The sequence below is a fragment of the Rhinoderma darwinii genome, chromosome 13 (genome assembly GCF_050947455.1).
Source record: "Rhinoderma darwinii isolate aRhiDar2 chromosome 13, aRhiDar2.hap1, whole genome shotgun sequence".
NCBI lineage: Eukaryota > Metazoa > Chordata > Amphibia > Anura > Rhinodermatidae > Rhinoderma > Rhinoderma darwinii.
In genome coordinates, this window is record NC_134699.1 from 12562531 (window position 1) to 12581753 (window position 19223).

The 19223-nt window shown below is 42.7% G+C and overlaps 1 protein-coding gene across 1 annotated transcript; it reads left to right on the forward strand.

Annotated features, from left to right (window-relative positions):
• Positions 1 to 6250: 6250 nt before the first annotated feature.
• On the forward strand, positions 6251 to 18705 carry LOC142666710 (androgen-dependent TFPI-regulating protein-like). The gene is made up of 6 exons (XM_075846861.1): positions 6251 to 6642; positions 10030 to 10170; positions 10305 to 10406; positions 11345 to 11460; positions 12640 to 12791; positions 14702 to 18705. The coding sequence occupies exons 1-6, from the start codon at positions 6493 to 6495 to the stop codon at positions 14746 to 14748; spliced, it is 708 nt and encodes a 235-aa protein (XP_075702976.1). The 5' UTR covers positions 6251 to 6492; the 3' UTR covers positions 14749 to 18705.
• Positions 18706 to 19223: the final 518 nt, after the last annotated feature.

Sequence of the window (19223 nt, forward strand, 5' to 3'; positions counted from 1 at the left end):
ATGGCCATGTAGTGAGCCGTGCACCTGTGTTCCATCACATGACCCTGTAACGATCCCAGCACCTGTGTGTCCATCACATGAGAATGTAATGAGCCGTGCACTTATGTGTCCATCACATGACCATGTAACGATCCCAGCACCTGTGTGTCCATCACATGACCCTGTAACGATCCAAGCACCTGTGTGTTCATCACATGACCATGGACAGAAATTTATCCACTGGAAGTAAACAATGAATGTGCCTACTGAATGACAACAAGCAGAGATCTTGAGAACCATGAGGAAATAGTACAGAAAGTAAATTGGAAAATTGTAGAACTTTTTATTAAACAAAAAAATAACATTCATTTGCTGAAACTGGACAACCCCTTTAAGGCCCTATTACACGGGCCGAAAATTGGGCAAACGAGTGTTGGCATATTTTATGCGGCCAAAAAAATGGTCACTTGTCGGCAGGACATCTCCCCATGTAAACTGGAAATGTGCTGCAGACAAGATGCAAAACGTATGAGGACCAACGCTCAGTATTAGGCCCCATGCACACGAACGTATTTTTGCGTCCGCAATTCACCCGCAACTCTGCGAGTGAATTGCGGCCCCATTCATTTCAATGGGCCCATGCACACGACCATGGTTTCCACGGTCCATGCATGGACCAATAGCCTGGACCGCAAAAAGAACGGACATGTCTTATTACGGCCGTGTTTTGCGGTCCGGGCTCATAGAAATGAATGCACGAGGCCATGTGTACGGCCCGCAGGTGACACTCCGCGGCCGTCCAACCCGAAAATCACAGCCGTGTACATGGCTACGGGTGGGTGCATGAGGCCTTACTGATCGTTCATTACGACCATTGCTCCGTCTCTTCAAAGAGGTGGTGCGTGTCTTTTTCACCAACTGCCCTCTGCGGCGAATTTTTTTCAAAGAAGGGCTTGTCTTTTTTTAACTGAGCTCTATGGGTGGCAAAAACCAGCCATGGGGGTCATGAGAATTTAGGAACGGTATAAATGTTGGTGTACCAAATGCCATATTTATGAAGCCACTTTTTCCGACGCATACAAAAGCCGAGCGCCATTTATTTATCAAAGATTTCCAACATTTTTCTACTATTGATATTTTTAGTGCATAATACCCAGGGGAGCAAAACTGAGTAAACATGACTGAAAACGTTGCTAAAAACTGACCTAAATGTTGTGTGTGAATTAACCCTAAAATTTGACAAAACTACGTGTTTTTTTAAGGCGTCTTTGCAAGCTTAACCCTTTCACGACCAAGGACGAAAATGCACGTCCTGGTCGGCTGCTAGTTCCCGCACCAGGACGTGCATTTTCGTCCGCATTTCAAACTGTCACTCTGTGTAAACACAGAGTGACAGGCGCGCGCTGACAGCTGTCCTAGACAGCTGAGACATCAGTCTTGCCGGACAGCGGACCATCGCCGCTGCTTTCGGCAGTTAACCCCTTAAGTGCGGCGACGGATTGCCGTCGCCGCATTTAAGTGGTTTGAAGCACATCGGCAGCCCCCACGAAGTGATCGTGGGGGCTACCGATGCTTGTCACGGCAATCGGAGGTCAGATAATGACCTCCGGGTTGCCATGTACGGAAGCCTCGGAGGAACAGCCTCCGGCCGTTCCTCCTCTGCTTCCTGTCAGTGTGACAGTCACGTCACAATGACAGTTAGAGTACATTACACTACGTGTGTAGTGTAATGTACTCTAGCAGCGATCAAAGCTGCAAGACTAAGTGTCCCCTAGTGGGACAAGTAAAAAAAGTAAAAAAAAGTAATAAAAATGTTTTAAAAAAAGTGTAAAAATAAAAGTTATAAGTTCTATAAACACTAAATGCTTTTTTTCCTATAATAAGACTTTTACTATAGAAAAAAAATGAACACGTTAAAAAAGTACACATATTTTGTATCACCGCGTTCGTAACGACCCCAACTATAAAACTGTTATGTTATTTTCCCCGCACGATGAACACCCCAAAAAAAATCCATAAAAAACGACGACAGAATCGCAATTTTTTGGGTCACCACCGCTCCCTAAATAAATAATAAAAAGTGATCAAAAAGTCGCATGTACCCGAAAATAGTACCAATAAAAACTTCTATCCGTCCCGCAAAAAACAAGCCCTTACACAGCTTTTTTGACTAAAAAATAAAAAAATTACAGCTCTCAGAATATGGTGACACAGAATTTTTTTTTGTTTATAATTAAGTCATTTTATTGTGCAAACGCTAAAAAAAAAGGACCAAACCTATATACATATGGTATCGCCGTAACCGTACCAACCCGCAGAATAAAGTAACAATGTCATTTATAGCATACGGTGAGCGCCGCAAAAAGAAAACCTAAAAAACGGTGTCAGAATTCCTGTTTTTTGCTCAGGATTGCAAAAAAAATTAACAAAAAGTGATAAAAAAAAAAAACGCACGTACCCCAAAATGGTACCAATGAAAACTACAGATTGTCCTGCAACAAATAAGCCCTCACACAGCTCCGGTGGTGAAAAAATAAAGTTCTGGCTTTCAGAATATGGCGATGCAAAATGTGCAGTGTCCAAAAGTGGATAAGATCGGGCGCCATTTATCAGTGCGACACCGGCCACATATCTATGAAATATTATTTATTTATCCCATTATTATACCCTCTTATAATGCCCTGATGTACCCCGCACAGATTACACATACCCCCACATTATAAACTGAAATACCAGCGAAACCCAAAACAGAAACCTACCAAGCAAAATCTGCGCTCCAAAAGCAAAATGGCGCTCCCTCCCTTCTGAGCCCTGCAGTGTGCCCAAGCAGCAGTTTGCGCCCACAGATACGGTGTCGCCATACCCGAGAGAACTCGCTTAACGTTTTATGAGGTATTTGTCTTCTGTGGGACACACTGGGCACAACATATTATGCACTAAAATGGCATATCAGTGGAAAATTGCAATTTTCACTTTGAACCATCCGCTGTGCATTGACCCCTTTGCGCACTATGACTTAATTGCCCGTCATGGTGCGGCGGTTGATGTATGGAGCCGGCTCACGTGCTGAGCCCGCTCCATACGCTGCGGGTGTCAGCTGTGTATTACAGCAGGCCCCCTCGGTACGAACGGATAGGAACAGCGATCGCTCTGTTACAGAAGCCTGTAAGAATAACAATATACTGCAATACATTAGTATTGCAGTATATTGTACCAGCGATCCAATGATCGCTGGATCAGGTCCCCTAAGGGGATTGATTAATAAAATGTGTAGAAGAATTATAGTTATTAGTAGTGAGAATTTTTTTTTTTTAAAGTTAAAAAAACAAAACAGCTTTTCGCATTTTTCTTCTAAAGTAATGTAAAAAAATGAACAAAATTGGTATCGCTACGTTCGTAAAAGTCTGAACTATTACAATATACCATTATTTAATTTGCACAGTGCACACCTTAAAAAAAATTATAATTGAAACCGGCAAAATCGCAGTTTTTGTTTTTGTCACCTTCGCTCTAAAAAAAAAATGTAATACAACTTTTGAATCACTTTTTATGTACCAAAAAATGGTACCAATAAGAACTGCAGCTCCTCCCGCAAGAAATAAGCCCTCACACCACTCTATTGATGGAAAAATAAAAAAGTTATGGCTCTTGGAAAGCGGGGAGTGAAAATCTAAACTCAGAAAGCAAAAACTGGATCAGTCCAGAAAGGGTTAATTAATTTCTAATGAAAAAAACGTTTGACCACATGTGGGGTATTTCCGTACTCTGGAGAAATTGCTTTATAAAAAATTGTTGCTTTTTTCCTCCTTTATCCCTTGTGAAAATGAGAAAATGCAACATTTTAGTGGAAAAAATGTTGATATTAATTTTTGCGCCCTAATTCTAATAAACTCTGCAAAAGACCCGTGGGGTGTAAATGCTCACTATACCCCAAAAAAAATTCCTTGAAGGTTTTTCCAAAATGGGGTCACTTTTGGGGGGTTTCCACTGTTTTGGTCCCTCCAGTGCATTGCAAATGCGACATTGCACCGAAAACCATTCCAGCAAAATCATAAATCCAAATGGCGCTCCTTCCCTTCTGAGCCCTGCTGTGGGTCCAAACAGCAGTTTATTACCACATATGGGGTATTGTCGTAATCGGGAGACATTGCTTTACAAATGTTGGGGTGCATTTTCTTCGTTATTCCTTGTAAATAATAAAAATTTCTATGTTTCAGAAAAAAAGTAAATTGTAATTTTTACAGACTAATTCCAATATATTTAGCGAAAAACCTGTGTGGTCAAAATACTTACTATACCCCTAGATAAATACCTTAAGGGGTCTAGTTTTCGAAATGGGGTCGTTTATGGGGAGTTTCTATCGTTCTGGCAGCTCAAAGCTTCTCCAAATGTGCAGTGGGGCCTAAAACATTTTCAAGCAAAATATGAGTCCTGAAAGCCTCCGGGTGCTCCCTTCCTTTGGGGCCCTGCCGTGTGTCCAAACAACGCATTAGGGCCACAATGTGGGTATTTTTGAAAACAGGAGAAAGAGGGTGATAGATTTTGGGGTGTGTTTCTTAAGTTTCATGTTCGCTTTACAAAGAAATCGGTCTTCAAACAAATACTTTTATGAAAAAAGTGAAATTATATTTTTTTTTCACCTGATATGCATTAAATTTAGCAAAAAACTGTGGGGTCAAAATACTTACTATACCCCTAAATAAATACCTTATGGGGTCTAGTTTTCTAAATGGGGTCGTTTATGGGGAGTTTCTATCGCTCTGGTAGCTCAAAACCTCTCCAAATGTACAGTGGGGCCTAAAACATTTTCAAGCAAAATATGAGTCCTGAAAGTCTCCGGGTGCTCCCTCCCTTTCGGGCCCTGTTGTGTGTCCAAGCAATGCATTAGGGTCACAATGGGGGCATTTTTGAAAACAGGAGAAACAGGGTGATATATTTTGGGGTGTGTTTCTTCATTCTCATGGTCGCTTTACACAGAAATCGGTCTTCAAAGTGATACTTTTATGAAAAAAGTGTTTTTTGTTTTTTTTTCACCTGCTATGCATTAAATTTAGCAAAAAACTGTGGGGTCAAAATACTCACTACACCCCTAGATAAATACCTTATGGGGTCTAGTTTTCTAAATGGGGTCGTTTATGGGGAGTTTCTATCGCTCTGGTAGCTCAAAACCTCTCCAAATGTACAGTGGGGCCTAAAACATTTTCAAGCAAAATATGAGTCCTGAAAGCCTCCGGGTGCTCCCTTCCTTTCGGGCCCTGTCGTGTGTCCAAGCAATGCATTAGGGTCACAATGGGGGCATTTTTGAAAACGGGAGAAACAGGGTGATAGATTTTGGGGTGTGTTTCTTCATTCTCATGGTCGCTTTACAAAGAAATCGGTCTTCAAAGTGATACTTTTATGAAAAAAGTGAAATTATATTTTTTTACGCCTGCTTTGCATGAATTCTTACAAAAAAACTGTGGGGTCAAAATACTTACAACACCCCTTAATAAATACCTTAAGGGGTGTAGTTTTCAAAATGGGATCACTTGTGGGGGTTTCCACCATTCTGACAGCTATGAGCCTCTGAAAACCTGGCTTGGTGCAGGAAAACAAAATGTACTTCAAAATGTATAAAATGATTACTAAATTTGTAAGTCCTCCAAATTGCTCAAAAAAAAAAAAATTTTTTTCAAAAGTGCTGCCAAAATAGAGTAAAGAGATGGAAATATATATTTAATTAAAAAAATTGTACAGTATGTGTGTACATATGTGACATATTGCAGTTAAAAATAGGGAAAAATGATAATTTTTACAAAATTTCTTCAATTTCTCTATTTTTTAATTAATTTCCGCAAATCGTATCAGTCTACTTTTACCACTAAAATAAAGTACAACATGTGACGAAAAAACAATGTCAGAATTACTTGGATATTCAAAACTTTCACAGAGTTATTCTCTGATAAAGTCAGACATACCAGATTTGACAAATCTGGCTTGGTCATTAAGGTACAAACATGCCCGGTCATTAAGGAGTTAAGAGACCGTATACTGGTAAATATAGCATTTTGCTCACGATTTGTTGACATTTCACATACGGTTTGCTCGCTGTGGTAAAATATTACCACAAAATCACCCGGTATGGACATGCCCACGCATATTGCACCAACTAAAATACTTTTACCTCAGATTTATTCCTCTTTTCTGTACATTGACTGACATGAAACATTACATTGTATTTCCAAGCTTACCTGCAACCTTACAATAAGAAACACAGTAAATGAACTACATTGAGACAATTTTGGTCTCCTACAAGATGGCCGCCGTTCGGTGAAGACGTTCGTGGAGACGTCTGACAGAAAACATTTCTGCCTCTCACGTCTGCAATATCTGCAGTCGGATGGACCTTGTTCCCACACCAAAGAACAATCCGACCTGTGTCCCTGTGTGGTCTCCATCAACCGGGCCATTCACTGACGGAAGTGTCACAAGAGGACGACCTTCTTGTGCAGGCTCCTAGAGATCCTCACCAAGATGGCGGCGCCGGGGTTTGTCCTTCATCTAGGTTTCCTGGCCTGGAATGGGTTCGCAGTATGGCAGAATGTAGAGGTGACTGGTACCAATCTGAGCCATGGAGCCAATACCTATGGAGGCAGGTGGAAGTACCTGACCTTCCTGAACCAGGTGAGATATGACCCAGCTTCAGCAGGTTTGTGGAACTACAAATCCCAGCATGCCAGAGGGTACCATACAAAGGGTTTCGGAGGGTTGTAATATATTTATTGTGGGGGATATCTCTTCCCCCCCCCCCCTCTGCTGTTAACCATTGTACCAGGCCGCAGTAATGTCATTTGACTGCGTCATTCAATGGCGGTCGGCTGCGTAATGTAGCGTCCAGTATCCTCAGCATGAACCGTTTCCGTTAAATCAATGAGTTTCAATACCTGCAAAATCCAAAGGGGGCGCTATGCTTTACCAGTGTTGCGCCACCTATGTTCTAGGGATCGGTGGCGGCAGACCTCCATATGTGTTACGGTCGTAACGGAAGCCGCAACGCCGTGCCGGATTTGTCATACAAACGGATCCTACTTATGGCACCCCGTTGACTTATAATGAGTTCCGTCATGATCTCTGTCGCAAGAATAGCGTAGCACGGCTCTAACGCTACTCCGCGCTGCTGTGTTTTATTCATCCCGTATCTCTTTCCTCCCTCCCCGGGTGACTGCGTGTTGAGCGATCACAATCACATGGACACAAGGGACTTTGCCCGCGGGTGAAGGTAACTGATCATCGCCATTCCACAGGGTCAGGCTATTAGGGTGGAGTAAGGTATTGGCAGAATGGGGTGACTGAACATAAGGGGTTAATTTTTTTTCTGTATTGCGTCACCGGCCGACTGTAACGTCAAAGAAGATGGAAGAAATAACTTGCACCCCAAAATTATTTCATTCTGCATTCGATAATCCAGAAATGCTGATAATCTGGCACTTGTTTCCAGTGCAGAACTGCAGTGTAAAGAGGATTTCACAAGATCAGATGCAGAAAATGCAAACATTTCTGGAGTTTATATTTGGTGATATACATCGGGGGTGGTCTGAGATTAAAAAGGAGGGTCTGTTTTTTTTTTGTTTTAAAGAAACAGCGCCACTCTTGTCTATAAACGGTGTCAGGTATTGCAGCTTAGCTTCATTAAAATGATCGCTGAGCTGCAATACCACACGCAGCCTGTAGACAGGTGAGGTGCTGTTTTTGGAAGAAGGCAGCCATGTTTTTCTAATTCTTCGTGGTGGACGAGGATATGGAAAAAAGTATTGAGACACCTCCACATTCCACCTACAGGAGCTTTTATGACATCCCATTCTAAATCCATAGACATTAATATGGAGTTGGTTCCTCATTGCAGGTAAAACCGTTTCCTCTGGGGGCTTTCTACAAGATTTTGGGGTGTCTGTGGAAATGTTTGCCCATTCATCCAGAAGCGCATTTGTGAGGTCAGACACTGGTGTTGGGGGAGGGGGCCTGACTCCCAATCTACATCTTACTCTATCCCAAAGGCGTTGGATGGAGTTGAGGTCAGGACTGTGCGGCCAGTCAAGTTCTTCCACCCCGAACTCCCCCCGATCATGTCTTTATGGACCTTGTACACTGGGGCACAGTCAGAAAAGACCAAACCCCAAACTGTGCCCAGAAAGCTGGAATCTATAATTGTCCAAAATGTCTTGTATGCTGAAGTGTTAAGATTTCCCTTCACTGGCACTAAGGGACCGACCCCTGAAAAACAGCCCCATAGCGTTACCCCCTCCTCCACCAAACTTTACAGATGGCACAATGCCGTCAGGCAGGTAACGTTCTCCTCACCAAACCCAGAGGCGTCCATCAGACCGCCAGATAGAGAAGCGTCACTGCACAGAACACGTTTCCACTGCTCCAGAGTCCAGTGGTGGCGGCTTTACACCCCTCCATCTGACGCTTTGGTGATGTAAGGCTGGCATGCAGCTCCCCCATGCCATGAAGCTCCCGGGCACAGCTTTTGTGCGGATGTTAATGCCAGAGGAGGTTTATACTCTGCAGTTATTGAGTCAGCGTAGCGTTGGCGACTTTTATGCGCCTCAGCACTCAGCGACCCCGCTCTGTAACTCTACGTGGTCTGCACTTCGTGGCGGAGTTGCTGCGCTTCCACTTCGCAGTAATACGTCTCACAGTTCATGATGGAATATCTAGGAGGGAAGAAATGTCATGAACGAACTTGTTACAACGGCGACGTCCTAATACGGTGTATCTCGGGCGTATCGCCACTAATAGACGCGCTCTAAATAGATCCAGAGCCATATGTCTATATAATTTGCTGTCGGAGCACCTGCATCCATTACTCCTGGCTGATCCCAATTTATCATAGAGCACCCCTGGATGAAATGCGTTTTACGCCTGTATCTAATCCTCCGGCGTATTGACTTGTCCAGAGCAGATGATTTGTGACACTGGTGGAATTCTTTTAATCTAAGGAATGGAAACATGTGTCAGCCTCCATAGTCATGTGGTTAGGTCATCCCTGAGCTTCCAGTTAGATAACTCGGTGTTTACTACATTTATGTAACATTGCAGGTTTCTGTATCCAGAGAAATAAAACTGGAGAAGAATGAGACCGAGCTGTTGTCGGGAGCAGCCATTAAACTGTCCCCCGATGCGTAGATCAGGGGATGAAAGTAGCAGAATATACTGAAGAAGGAAGAGTCTATGCCATCCTGGCCAATCAGGAGAGGGCTCCCGTGTGGGGAGTGGGGGGGGGTCACTTATTGCATTTGTGATAGGCCTGTTCACATCATCCCGATACACTTTGAATGCAGCGGCACAGTGAATGCTTAGTCATTGTGGCTTGGGGGGACTACGATCCCCTGTTCAGGCGATCGGTGGGGATCCCAGCAGTTTGACCTCCACCGATCCAGCATTTCTCACCTATTCAGGTGAAAAATGCTGGACACTGGAATACCATTTAAAGGGGTTGTCCACCCTGATGCTGAGCTAGCTGCTGCAAGCCACAGACCTGTCCGTAAATCCCAGGTAGTAATATATGGTATGTGGATCAATCACCCACATGACATCCAAATGCCCTTGAGCGTATGGACAGGGGTTGTCCTGTGTGGACAACATCTTTTAGGGGACTATCGGCGGACATGTAAGAAAGTGCAGTCCTATAAGAAGCGGATTGTGGTGGGTTTCTCCCCACCGCTAATTCTTTATAATGGGAAAAGTTTTGACTTTCCAATACGAGAACCGCCACGGACACGGGCTCTGCTAACTGAACGTCTCCTAAAAAAACGCATGAAAAGGCTTTTTTTGGAGACCTGTACCAGTTGGAGAAATGGAAGAGGCATCCGGTGCCACCGCCGCTCTCCTGGAATATCTGGATTAAACCTTATCAGTCAAGGATTACAGTACTGAGGGAATAATTGATTGGCGACATCTCCAATTTCTTGCACTGGTACAAATAGATATATATATATGATATTTATTATAACATTGCATTTTATTTTCTTTGCAGTTTTAATCCAATGTGTACTTGTATTTCCCCAGATTCTTCAGACGGCGTTCTTCGGTGTCTGCCTGCTGTGTGATCTGCTCCAGCTCTGCCTCTCCAACAGGAACCGATTCTGCTCAGTTCTGTCACGGTTAAAAGATTATATTTTTGCTGCCCTGGCATTCCCAGTCGGCGTGGTAAGCTTGGCAGTTCATTCATGCTCTTCCACTTCTTTGAAATTTGTCCACAAGGTGGCACCAGTAGAATGTGCATGGTTTTCATATATTTTATTGACATTGCTTTTGATATTTTATCTTTTTTCTTTTTCCAGTTTGTATTTACTTCATTCTGGAGTATTTATGCCTATGATCGGGAGCTGGTCTACCCCAAAGAACTAGACAGCCTCATCCCACAGTGGCTTAACCATGCCATGGTAAGACTCTCCTAGAATTCCTCTTTATGGGGAGGCTCCACGTTGTAATACGTATTTGTACATCAGAGGTTGCCAGATTCACAGTCATGCGTGTAAGTGTAATGAGTTGTTCTCCTCCCGCAATGAATGGAAACAACCTCCCTGGTAAGGACGGCATCTGTTATATCATTGAGCTATTGCACGATATATTGGAATTAGTTGAAATCCTTTAATCCGGAATCCAATAATCCAGAAAAACTTTGAAAGATTGAGCCAAGAGAACTCATTTGGAAATTCTTTAATTAAAAATAGTAGAAGACTTTTTTTTCTCTAATCTGACACCTAGACCCCATAGATTTTGGATTAAATAAATTTTACAGTATATGGAAAGTCAATATTTAGTACAATATTAAAGGGGTTGTCCAGGATTAGGAAAACATGGCTGTTTAGTTACAGAAACAGCGCCACACCTGTCCATGGATCGTGTCTAGTAGTGCAGCTCCGCTCAATTAAAGTGAATGGCTGAGCTGCAATACCACGCACAACCTGTTGACAGGTGTGGCGCAGTTTTTGGAAAAAACTAGACTTGTTTTTCTAATCCTGGACAACCTGTTAAATTCTTTAATCCAGCTTTCATAGGAGCTGGTTGCTGGATTATGGGATATTTAGGATTATTGGTCAGATCAACCTCACTTATGAACCCTGTAGAAGAAAGCATAATCCCTATGTGTTGAGCAGGCTAATAAGTCATTTTGGAAAGGTCGGCCGAATTGGACATGCTGGATATCCATCTGTAGGCAGGTTTCCCAAAGAGGCGATAGAAAGAAAAAGTAATATATAGTAATCTAGTGTGTTTTTATATATTTATATATATATATGTGTGTGTGTGTGTGTAATCCCTGTGTGATGTCTCATATGTCGCACCCTGTCTTATCCGCCTTCTCTGCCATTCTTTACAGCACACGTTTATCCTTCCTCTTATCCTCATTGAGCTCTTTGCCTGTTCACACCAATACCCAAGCAAGAAGAATGGCCTCGCTGTCCTGGTGGTGTTTGGCATTGCATATCTGTCATGGTAAGTCATTTTTTTTTTCTAGTAATTAAATGGTAACAAAAGTTTTGATTGGTGGGCTGTCCGAGCACTGAGATGCCACCGATTGCCAAAATTAGCCGGCAGAAGCGCTCAGCTGAGCGCTGTGCCGCTTCAATTTTGGTAGAGTTTCCTCGGAGCGGTGTACAGGCTCAATAGATGGGTCTATGGACCACCACGCCACTCTGAGGAAAGCCGATGAGAAACTAAGCGGAACAGCGCTCACGCGGGCACTTCTGCTGCTTAGTTTTGGAGATCGTGGGGTCTCAGTGCTCGGACCCCCACAAAAGATCAAATCTTCTGACGTCAAAAGTTTTTTTTAAGTTACACTTTAAAAAGGAGTTGTCCAGGATTAGAAAAAAATAATGCGCTGAAGCAGCGCCACTCCTGTCCATAGGTTGTGTCTGACATCGCATGTCTCTGACATAAGTCCCATAGGAATCAATGGTCAGAGCCATGCACAGCCACTTCTCCATTCATTCTCCTCCTGGATGAGGCAGCCACATCACCATGCGGGACAAGTTTCAGGTGTCCCCCGTTTCGACCCCCCCCCCCCCCCCCATCTCACTGGAACCTGTGTCTATCAGACATCTATGGCTTATCCTGTGGATATGCCATAAATCTCTATGATAAGAATATGTAAACATTTCCGCTTGAGGGATTGATGTCTCCATTTTAGAGTTAGGGACTGTCCAGTCTAACGCTACAGCTTCTTCATTGTGTAATGAAAAGTTCTTTAACTGCTTAATATAATTGGTACTTTCAGTTTATCAAGTCAAGGTATGTGCTTGCTGTCAGTGAATGGAAACATTGGCTATAAAATCCGTACTGCTCGCACAGCTCATGGGCTTATTATAATATCTGAGCGTAGATATGAGATGTGACTGTAGCCCAGGACAGGATAGATGTGTGCTGCTGCTGTGTTCACCTCACAAAGTAATGCCTAAACCGGCAAGCCCGTCAGTTGTGTGATCAGGATAAGGATGTTCCTGTTCACTGACAGTAAGCATAGCTTTTGAAAAAAGTAAGGAACTGATGCACAAAGTATAGTATGCAGGATCTTCAGACAGATCGATCTATGGATTATGTGACTGCGGACAGTGCATGGTAAAGTATTGGTGACAGTCGTCCTCGTATTTATGTCCTCTACTCCCTTCTGCACAGGGTCCACTGGGTGCGTTATGCAGCAGATATCTGGGTGTATCCCATACTGGCCAAGCTGGATGTGATAGGAATGCTGGTGTTTTTTACATCGTCGTTCTTATGTATGTTCGCTTTCTACTGCTTGGGAGAGTGGCTGACACGGCAGCGCTGGGGTAAGTTTTTCCACATTGTTATTTATGTATTTAACGTTCATTCAACCTTAGAAACAAGACCATAGATGACCGCAACCTAAATTCTATATTCCAATGACCACATTTTGGAGGATGATCGAATGGTTAAATTATGCCGCCTGCTCCTCACAAGGAAATATAATATCATAGAAGTCTAATAGTTTCCTATAATACTATGCAAATTGCCGCCAGTGTACTAATTGGTGGGAGGTGGCTGTTGTAGTTCCCTCTCTGGGCTGTTGAAGGGGTTTTCCCATCTTGGACATTTATGGCATATGCACAGTATATGCCATACATGTCAGATTGATGCGGGTCTCACCTCTGGGAGCCGCATCTATCTTTAGAACAAGGCCCCCTAAACCCCGTTCTAACTTGCTTGGCTCCCTTCGCTTCCCGGCTTGGTCGGGAGCTACGGAAACAGCTGAGTTCACTAAGCTACGCTTTTTCCGTAACTCCCATAAAAGTGAATAGGAGTGCAGGAATCGGCGTAGCACAGCGAAATCAGCTGTTTCCGTAGCTCCCGACCTCCCGCCAATCGGACATTTATGGCATATTCTGTTTCTATGCCATAAATGTCTAAGATAGGAATACCCCTTTAAATGACCGGAAATGCTCACAGAGGAAAACAAGTCACTTAACAGGCATCTATCTACAGACAGAACCCTAAGGTTGCCCATACACAGAGGAAAGTTGGCGGGACCGGCCGACTGTAATTTATATGGTGTGTCCTGACCCTCCCCAGACAGATGTCGTGGGAAGAAAGGAACGGTATGTTGGATTTCAACATGCCCCGATCATTTGTTACTGCGGGAGATGAGCGCCGCCAGAGCTGTCGGCTGGCAATGACTGTAAGTGTACGGGCAGCATTAGCAATGCAAGTCTGTGGGCGCTCGCCTCCTGTTAGTCTTCATGAGCTGTATGCAAATAACTCTGGCTAAACCCTCAACCAATCATATGCAGCTATACTGCTTAGACGGTGGTAACCATACCATCAGAGAAGTCAATTGATCCGGGTGGAATTTGTGTTTAGACACATTCACGTTTTTTTGGGACGCAAAGTTAGAACAATTATGCACACTAGTTTAGATTACGCTAATCTCTTGAATAATCTGGATGAATTAAGGTTTTTGTTTTTTTTTCTGTTTTTAAAGAGGTTGACCATTTCATACACCCTGTTAGGGTTTGCGGTAATAGCAGGGGTCCTCTGTTCAGGATTCTCATCTCTTGGCCGGAGTGGAGAGCGGTTACATAGAGCGTCTCCCTCTCTGGACGACCTGTCCTGTATTACACAGACAACCCATTTATATTAATAGGCACTGTGTAATGCTTAATTTCTCCTGTGGGGTCGCTGCAGGATAATTGAACACTTACTACCAGATTTCCCCACCGGTTACAGTTGATAGCTGAGGATCCCAGCAGGGCAGACACTTTATCAACTTAAGGGGGTTTTACACGGGCCAATTGCCGGGCAGATAATTAGTTCACAAAACGCTCGTTGCCGATCATTTCCCTGTGTAAACAGGGCAGCGATCAGCAGAGGAACGAGCAAGCGCTCCATCATCTGCTGATTGTATCGTTTTAAAAACCTGAAATATTATCGTTGTCGGCAGCACATCTCTGTAAACAGGGAGACGCGCTGCCGACATCCTAGTAATGTATGGGGACGAGCGATCGGTGCCATCTCCTTTTACCTTTCCTTTCCGCTACTTTTGCTTCCCCATTGAGTTTCTGAGCTTTAACAGACCATTTCAGGCATAAATCCTATATCCGGTATAGAGTCTGCATTATTTGCAGTAACGTGTAGGATCCGGTTTCCCTTTGCGAGTGACTGATCGCCTGACCTGGATAGCCGCGATACGCCACCTTTTTAATTTTCCCTTCTTATTCCGCAGGCTCTGGACGTCCCTCTAAAAAGAAGAAGAAAAAGAAGAGTAACTAAAGCCGAAAAAAGAAAAAGATTCAGGACCAACGCTTATTTTTTTTTAATTTAAAATTTTCTTAATTTTTTTTTTTTTTTTTTTAATGAACAAAGAAACTTTCCCCCGCTCGCCGGACGAAGGAACAACTACAACCGAAGAACAATTATATTGCTGACTGCTTCAGGTCCCCACTCTGCAGGTCTAATCTAGCAGAGAAGAGCTCACTATCTCCACCTAGTGGCCCGATCTACATAAAATCAAAAGACAGTAGCAGCAAATTACAGGCGCCAATTATAAAGGGTTTGAGGTAATTATCAAAATGAAGATTTCTACCCCTACCTGCCATCCATATTTAAATTGACAACGACAAAAATGGAAGGCCCAATATAAAAATGTTGACTTTGCCCGTTTTTTTTATTTTTTATTCCGGTTATGTTTACATACTGGGGACATGGCTTGACCCAGCAGTAATGTACTTCGAGCTGGTCCTAGTTCCTGCCTTAACCTGTTGCCTTACAGCAGCCTATGCATAAAGGAATTCTGGGTAATGGCTATGGGACTGTGAAGATTTTCTTTACTTTGTGCACTGCTAATAATAACATCAATGGGACCGTGGACTGCATGGTATTTTATAGATTTACTTTTCACGATCTTTCGGCTATGGATACATCTTGGCATTGTTCGTTTCCCGGATTCCAGAATGGTTATGGATGTCTGGTGTATTGCGTGTCAATTTGGGAAGGACTAAACCAGTCTCGCTTGCTTTGCCTCTAGGACTAGGGCCCGTTTACACAAGAAATTCTGTTTAGTGACGTAATATTGTATTTACATGCAGTGTGTTATTTGTATGTCACAATTGCACAAGGACTCTAGTGGGCGCTATGGAGCCAAGGAGAAGGAAGCTTTGCTGGCAGCCGGCACCAGATCAACCATTTGGATTATTGTTGCTTAGTGGTGCCCTCTGATCTACCCTTTACCAACCGCTTGAGGAGGTTTTTCAGCAGAAAGCATTAGCACGCTTCGTTTACAGCCAGGTTTAGATAAAACAACGTAAATGAGAGCATCCAATCAGAGCAGCTCTCCTGACATGTCTACTTGTATTCCCCAAAATATAACAATTCTGGAGCATCTTTTCTTAAGTTTGTGTTTTGCTGTTCCTCCGTTAGTCCTCCTGGAATTGTATGAATAAATTGACAATTGGGCGTTACCATTGCCCACACAGTCTAGCAGTGTGCAGTCAGTGGTGACAGTGTTAGACTGTGTAGGGACACTCTGTATTAACAAAGAGAATGGTAACGCCCAGTCGTCAATTCATTCGTATGTTTCCAGGAGGAATAACGGAGGGACGGCACAATTCATATATGTAAAAAAAAAAGATGCGACGGCATTTCATATTTCATGGAGTATACATTCATTTACTAAAACAGTCGTGTCAGAAGAGCTGACCGGTTATCATGAAGCACAAAATCTGTCCTTGTTTACCTTATTATTATTATTATTTAATTTCTAAATGTTCCTCCTTAGATGGGTTTTCTGGGTTTTTTAAAGCGTACCCATCATTGAAAGTACCCACAATCACTCCTTAGGAAGCTGTAGGTGTGTAATAGATGTAGTGCAGCCAGAAATGCTTTGTCTATCCTGCATATTTTGGGTCTTCTTCCTTCTCTTTGCTGATTTCCATAAATTCACAAGCGGGTTGTCTCTTTCTGATGTAAACGGGGAGCTGCGCTCTGAGCAAAATCTGAGTTCTGCCTCTGCTCATCCCCCTTCCCCTTTTATAATGTTTCACTAAAGCTCTAATTGAGAAGCTGCTGCAGCATCCCCCTCCTCTCCATCCTTCCTGTCCTCTATTTACTGTTTTACACTAGATGGATTTTTTGGTTACTGAGGAGGTTTCTGAACGTCCTGAGAGATCCTTGTGAAATGGAAACTATAGACTTCTGGTAGGTGAGGAAGATGCCACTTTCCCCCATACATAATATATTACAAAGTTTCTTGTATTCACATGTACTACTGATTTATGGGGAAAAAAACAACAATATATAACAGTTTGCTTTAATATGAGATGGGGTTGTCCAAAGTAGACACACCCTGTAAGGAATTTTTAATAAGCCTTGTATGTGCCTGAAATAAATTGTAATATCATTACCTTTCGCATTCTCTTCCGTTTCCCGCCGTCGCTCTCCATGAGTCCCTGCCACTTATGTGCAGAGTGATGACATGTCCTTTATAACCGCTGCGGCCAACCTCTGGGCACCATGGTGATGTCCTGTCCCACAGTAGCAATTAACTGCTATGGTCACATGATATAATTTTCAACAAAACATCATCACGTTGGACTCTAAAAAGGAGCGGCGAGGATTCATGGTGACTGGCGGTAGGGGGGACGGAGAATTTGAAACAGGAGCATGTTAGATAAATCCTTTAAAGGGTTTGTCCACTTTAGACAAACCCTTGTGGTTTTGTAGGTCCCACGTTCATCCCTTTGCAGAAGGGAAACTGCAGCGCTATTCTAAACCAATGCTCTTTCTGATTGGATGTGTTTTTTTTGTTCGCCGTAGATACACCGACTGTACGGATGTAGCGGAGCTGAATTTGTCATTTAACGTCTTGGGGCTGGATCATTTATGGATCTGTTTCCTAACAGACTGCTCACATTTGGGGCAACCTAGAAGATGGCCTCATCATGGTAACTTGGTAAATGCGATATCACCAACTGCGTGTCTTCTCCCCACGATGAAGAATAGGGAGAATGACAGGATATGTATAACATGGAGTTATGAGTTGTGCCAGTGACTATTTCAGCTCTGCTACATCTTTACAAGTGGTAATAACATCATATCGGCCAAATTATTGGAGCCTCTATGGTCGGTTAAAAGCATGTGTCCACCATTGAACACTTTTTCAGTTTACATAGAGAATTAATTTACATATAAAGTGGTGTAAATACATGACATTACTTATATACTGATCCTGAGTTACATCCTGTATTATACTCCAGAGCTGCAATCACCATTCTGCAGGCTTCAGAGCTAAAATGTGTGTCTACAGTAACCTGTTGTAGGAAAAACTGACTTACTGTCTCTGCTGCATCAGAGGAGCTCAGTTAAGCTATTAGGGGTGTGTCTGACAACCACCTGTTTCCAATAACAACCAGCAGAATTGTGAATACTGCTCTGGAGTATTATACAGGCTGTCACTCAGTATCAGTACAGGATAAGTAATGTATGTACACAGTGACTCCACCAGCAGAATAGTGAGTGCAGCTCTGGAGTATAATACAGGATGTAACTCAAGATCAGTACAGGATAAGTAATGTATGTACACAGTGACTCCACCAGCAGAATAGTGAGTGCAGCTCTGGAGTATAATACAGGATGTAACTCAGGATCAGCACAGGATAAGTAATGTAATGTATGTACACAGTGACTCCACCAGCAGAATAGTGAGTGCAGCTCTTGAGTATTATACAGGATGTAACTCAGGATCAGTAATATAATGCATGTACACAGTGACCCAGCTTTTTATATAGAGTAGATCTGTTATGATTGTAAAATGGTTTTCAAAGGTGGACGTATGCTTTTAACTCTGAGTAGGGTACTCACTGCTACTATTACATTGGATAATCTCTGTTTACAACATGTATCATGGACGCCTGTATATTACGTATACGAGCATAAGGGAAGCTTCTAGTTCACGTGACTGTAATTTATTGGTGAGCACAATATGCTGTTAATACTGCAGGATTAAGATGGTGATGGGCTATGGAGTTTCTAAACGTCACGTTTATTAATGCTGGATCATACTTGAGATCATCATTGGGGTTTGTACGCTCTTCCCATTAGACTGTTAACCATTTGTTGTGGATCTTACCATTGGGTACATGCAGCGTTAATGTTTGCAGGAATGGGGGGAGTCTTTCAATATTGATTGTTGCATTCAGTCTGTGGTCTGTGAATAAAATCTACTGAATATTCTCCTTTTATTAAATTATTATCTCTTTATCTGGCAGGTATCCTGGTTTAGGTCTAAATCACACCGGTGACTTGTGGTAGCACAATATCACTGCTAAAATGGCTGCACTCGGTTGCTTCCTTCAGGAGCCGTCTACTTGTGGTACCTCTATCATGAGGGAAATGCCAGTGTGACTTCCAATGCCTCATTGCCTGAAGGTCTTTGAAGGAGCAACTACTCACAAGCTATTGTAGTAGTATAAATCTGCAGCTGATAGAGAAATCATATCCTCCTGTAACCGTATAGCATAACATTAAAAAAATTAGTAGATCAATAAGACAAAAATATAGATTAAAACTACTATACAAGAATATAACTACTATAATACTGCCCCCTATATACAAGAATATAACTACTATAATACTGCCTCCTATGTACAAGAATGTAACTACTATAATACTGCTCCTATATACAAGAATATAACTACTATAATACTGCCCCCTATATACAAGAATATAACTACTATAATACTGCCCCCTAT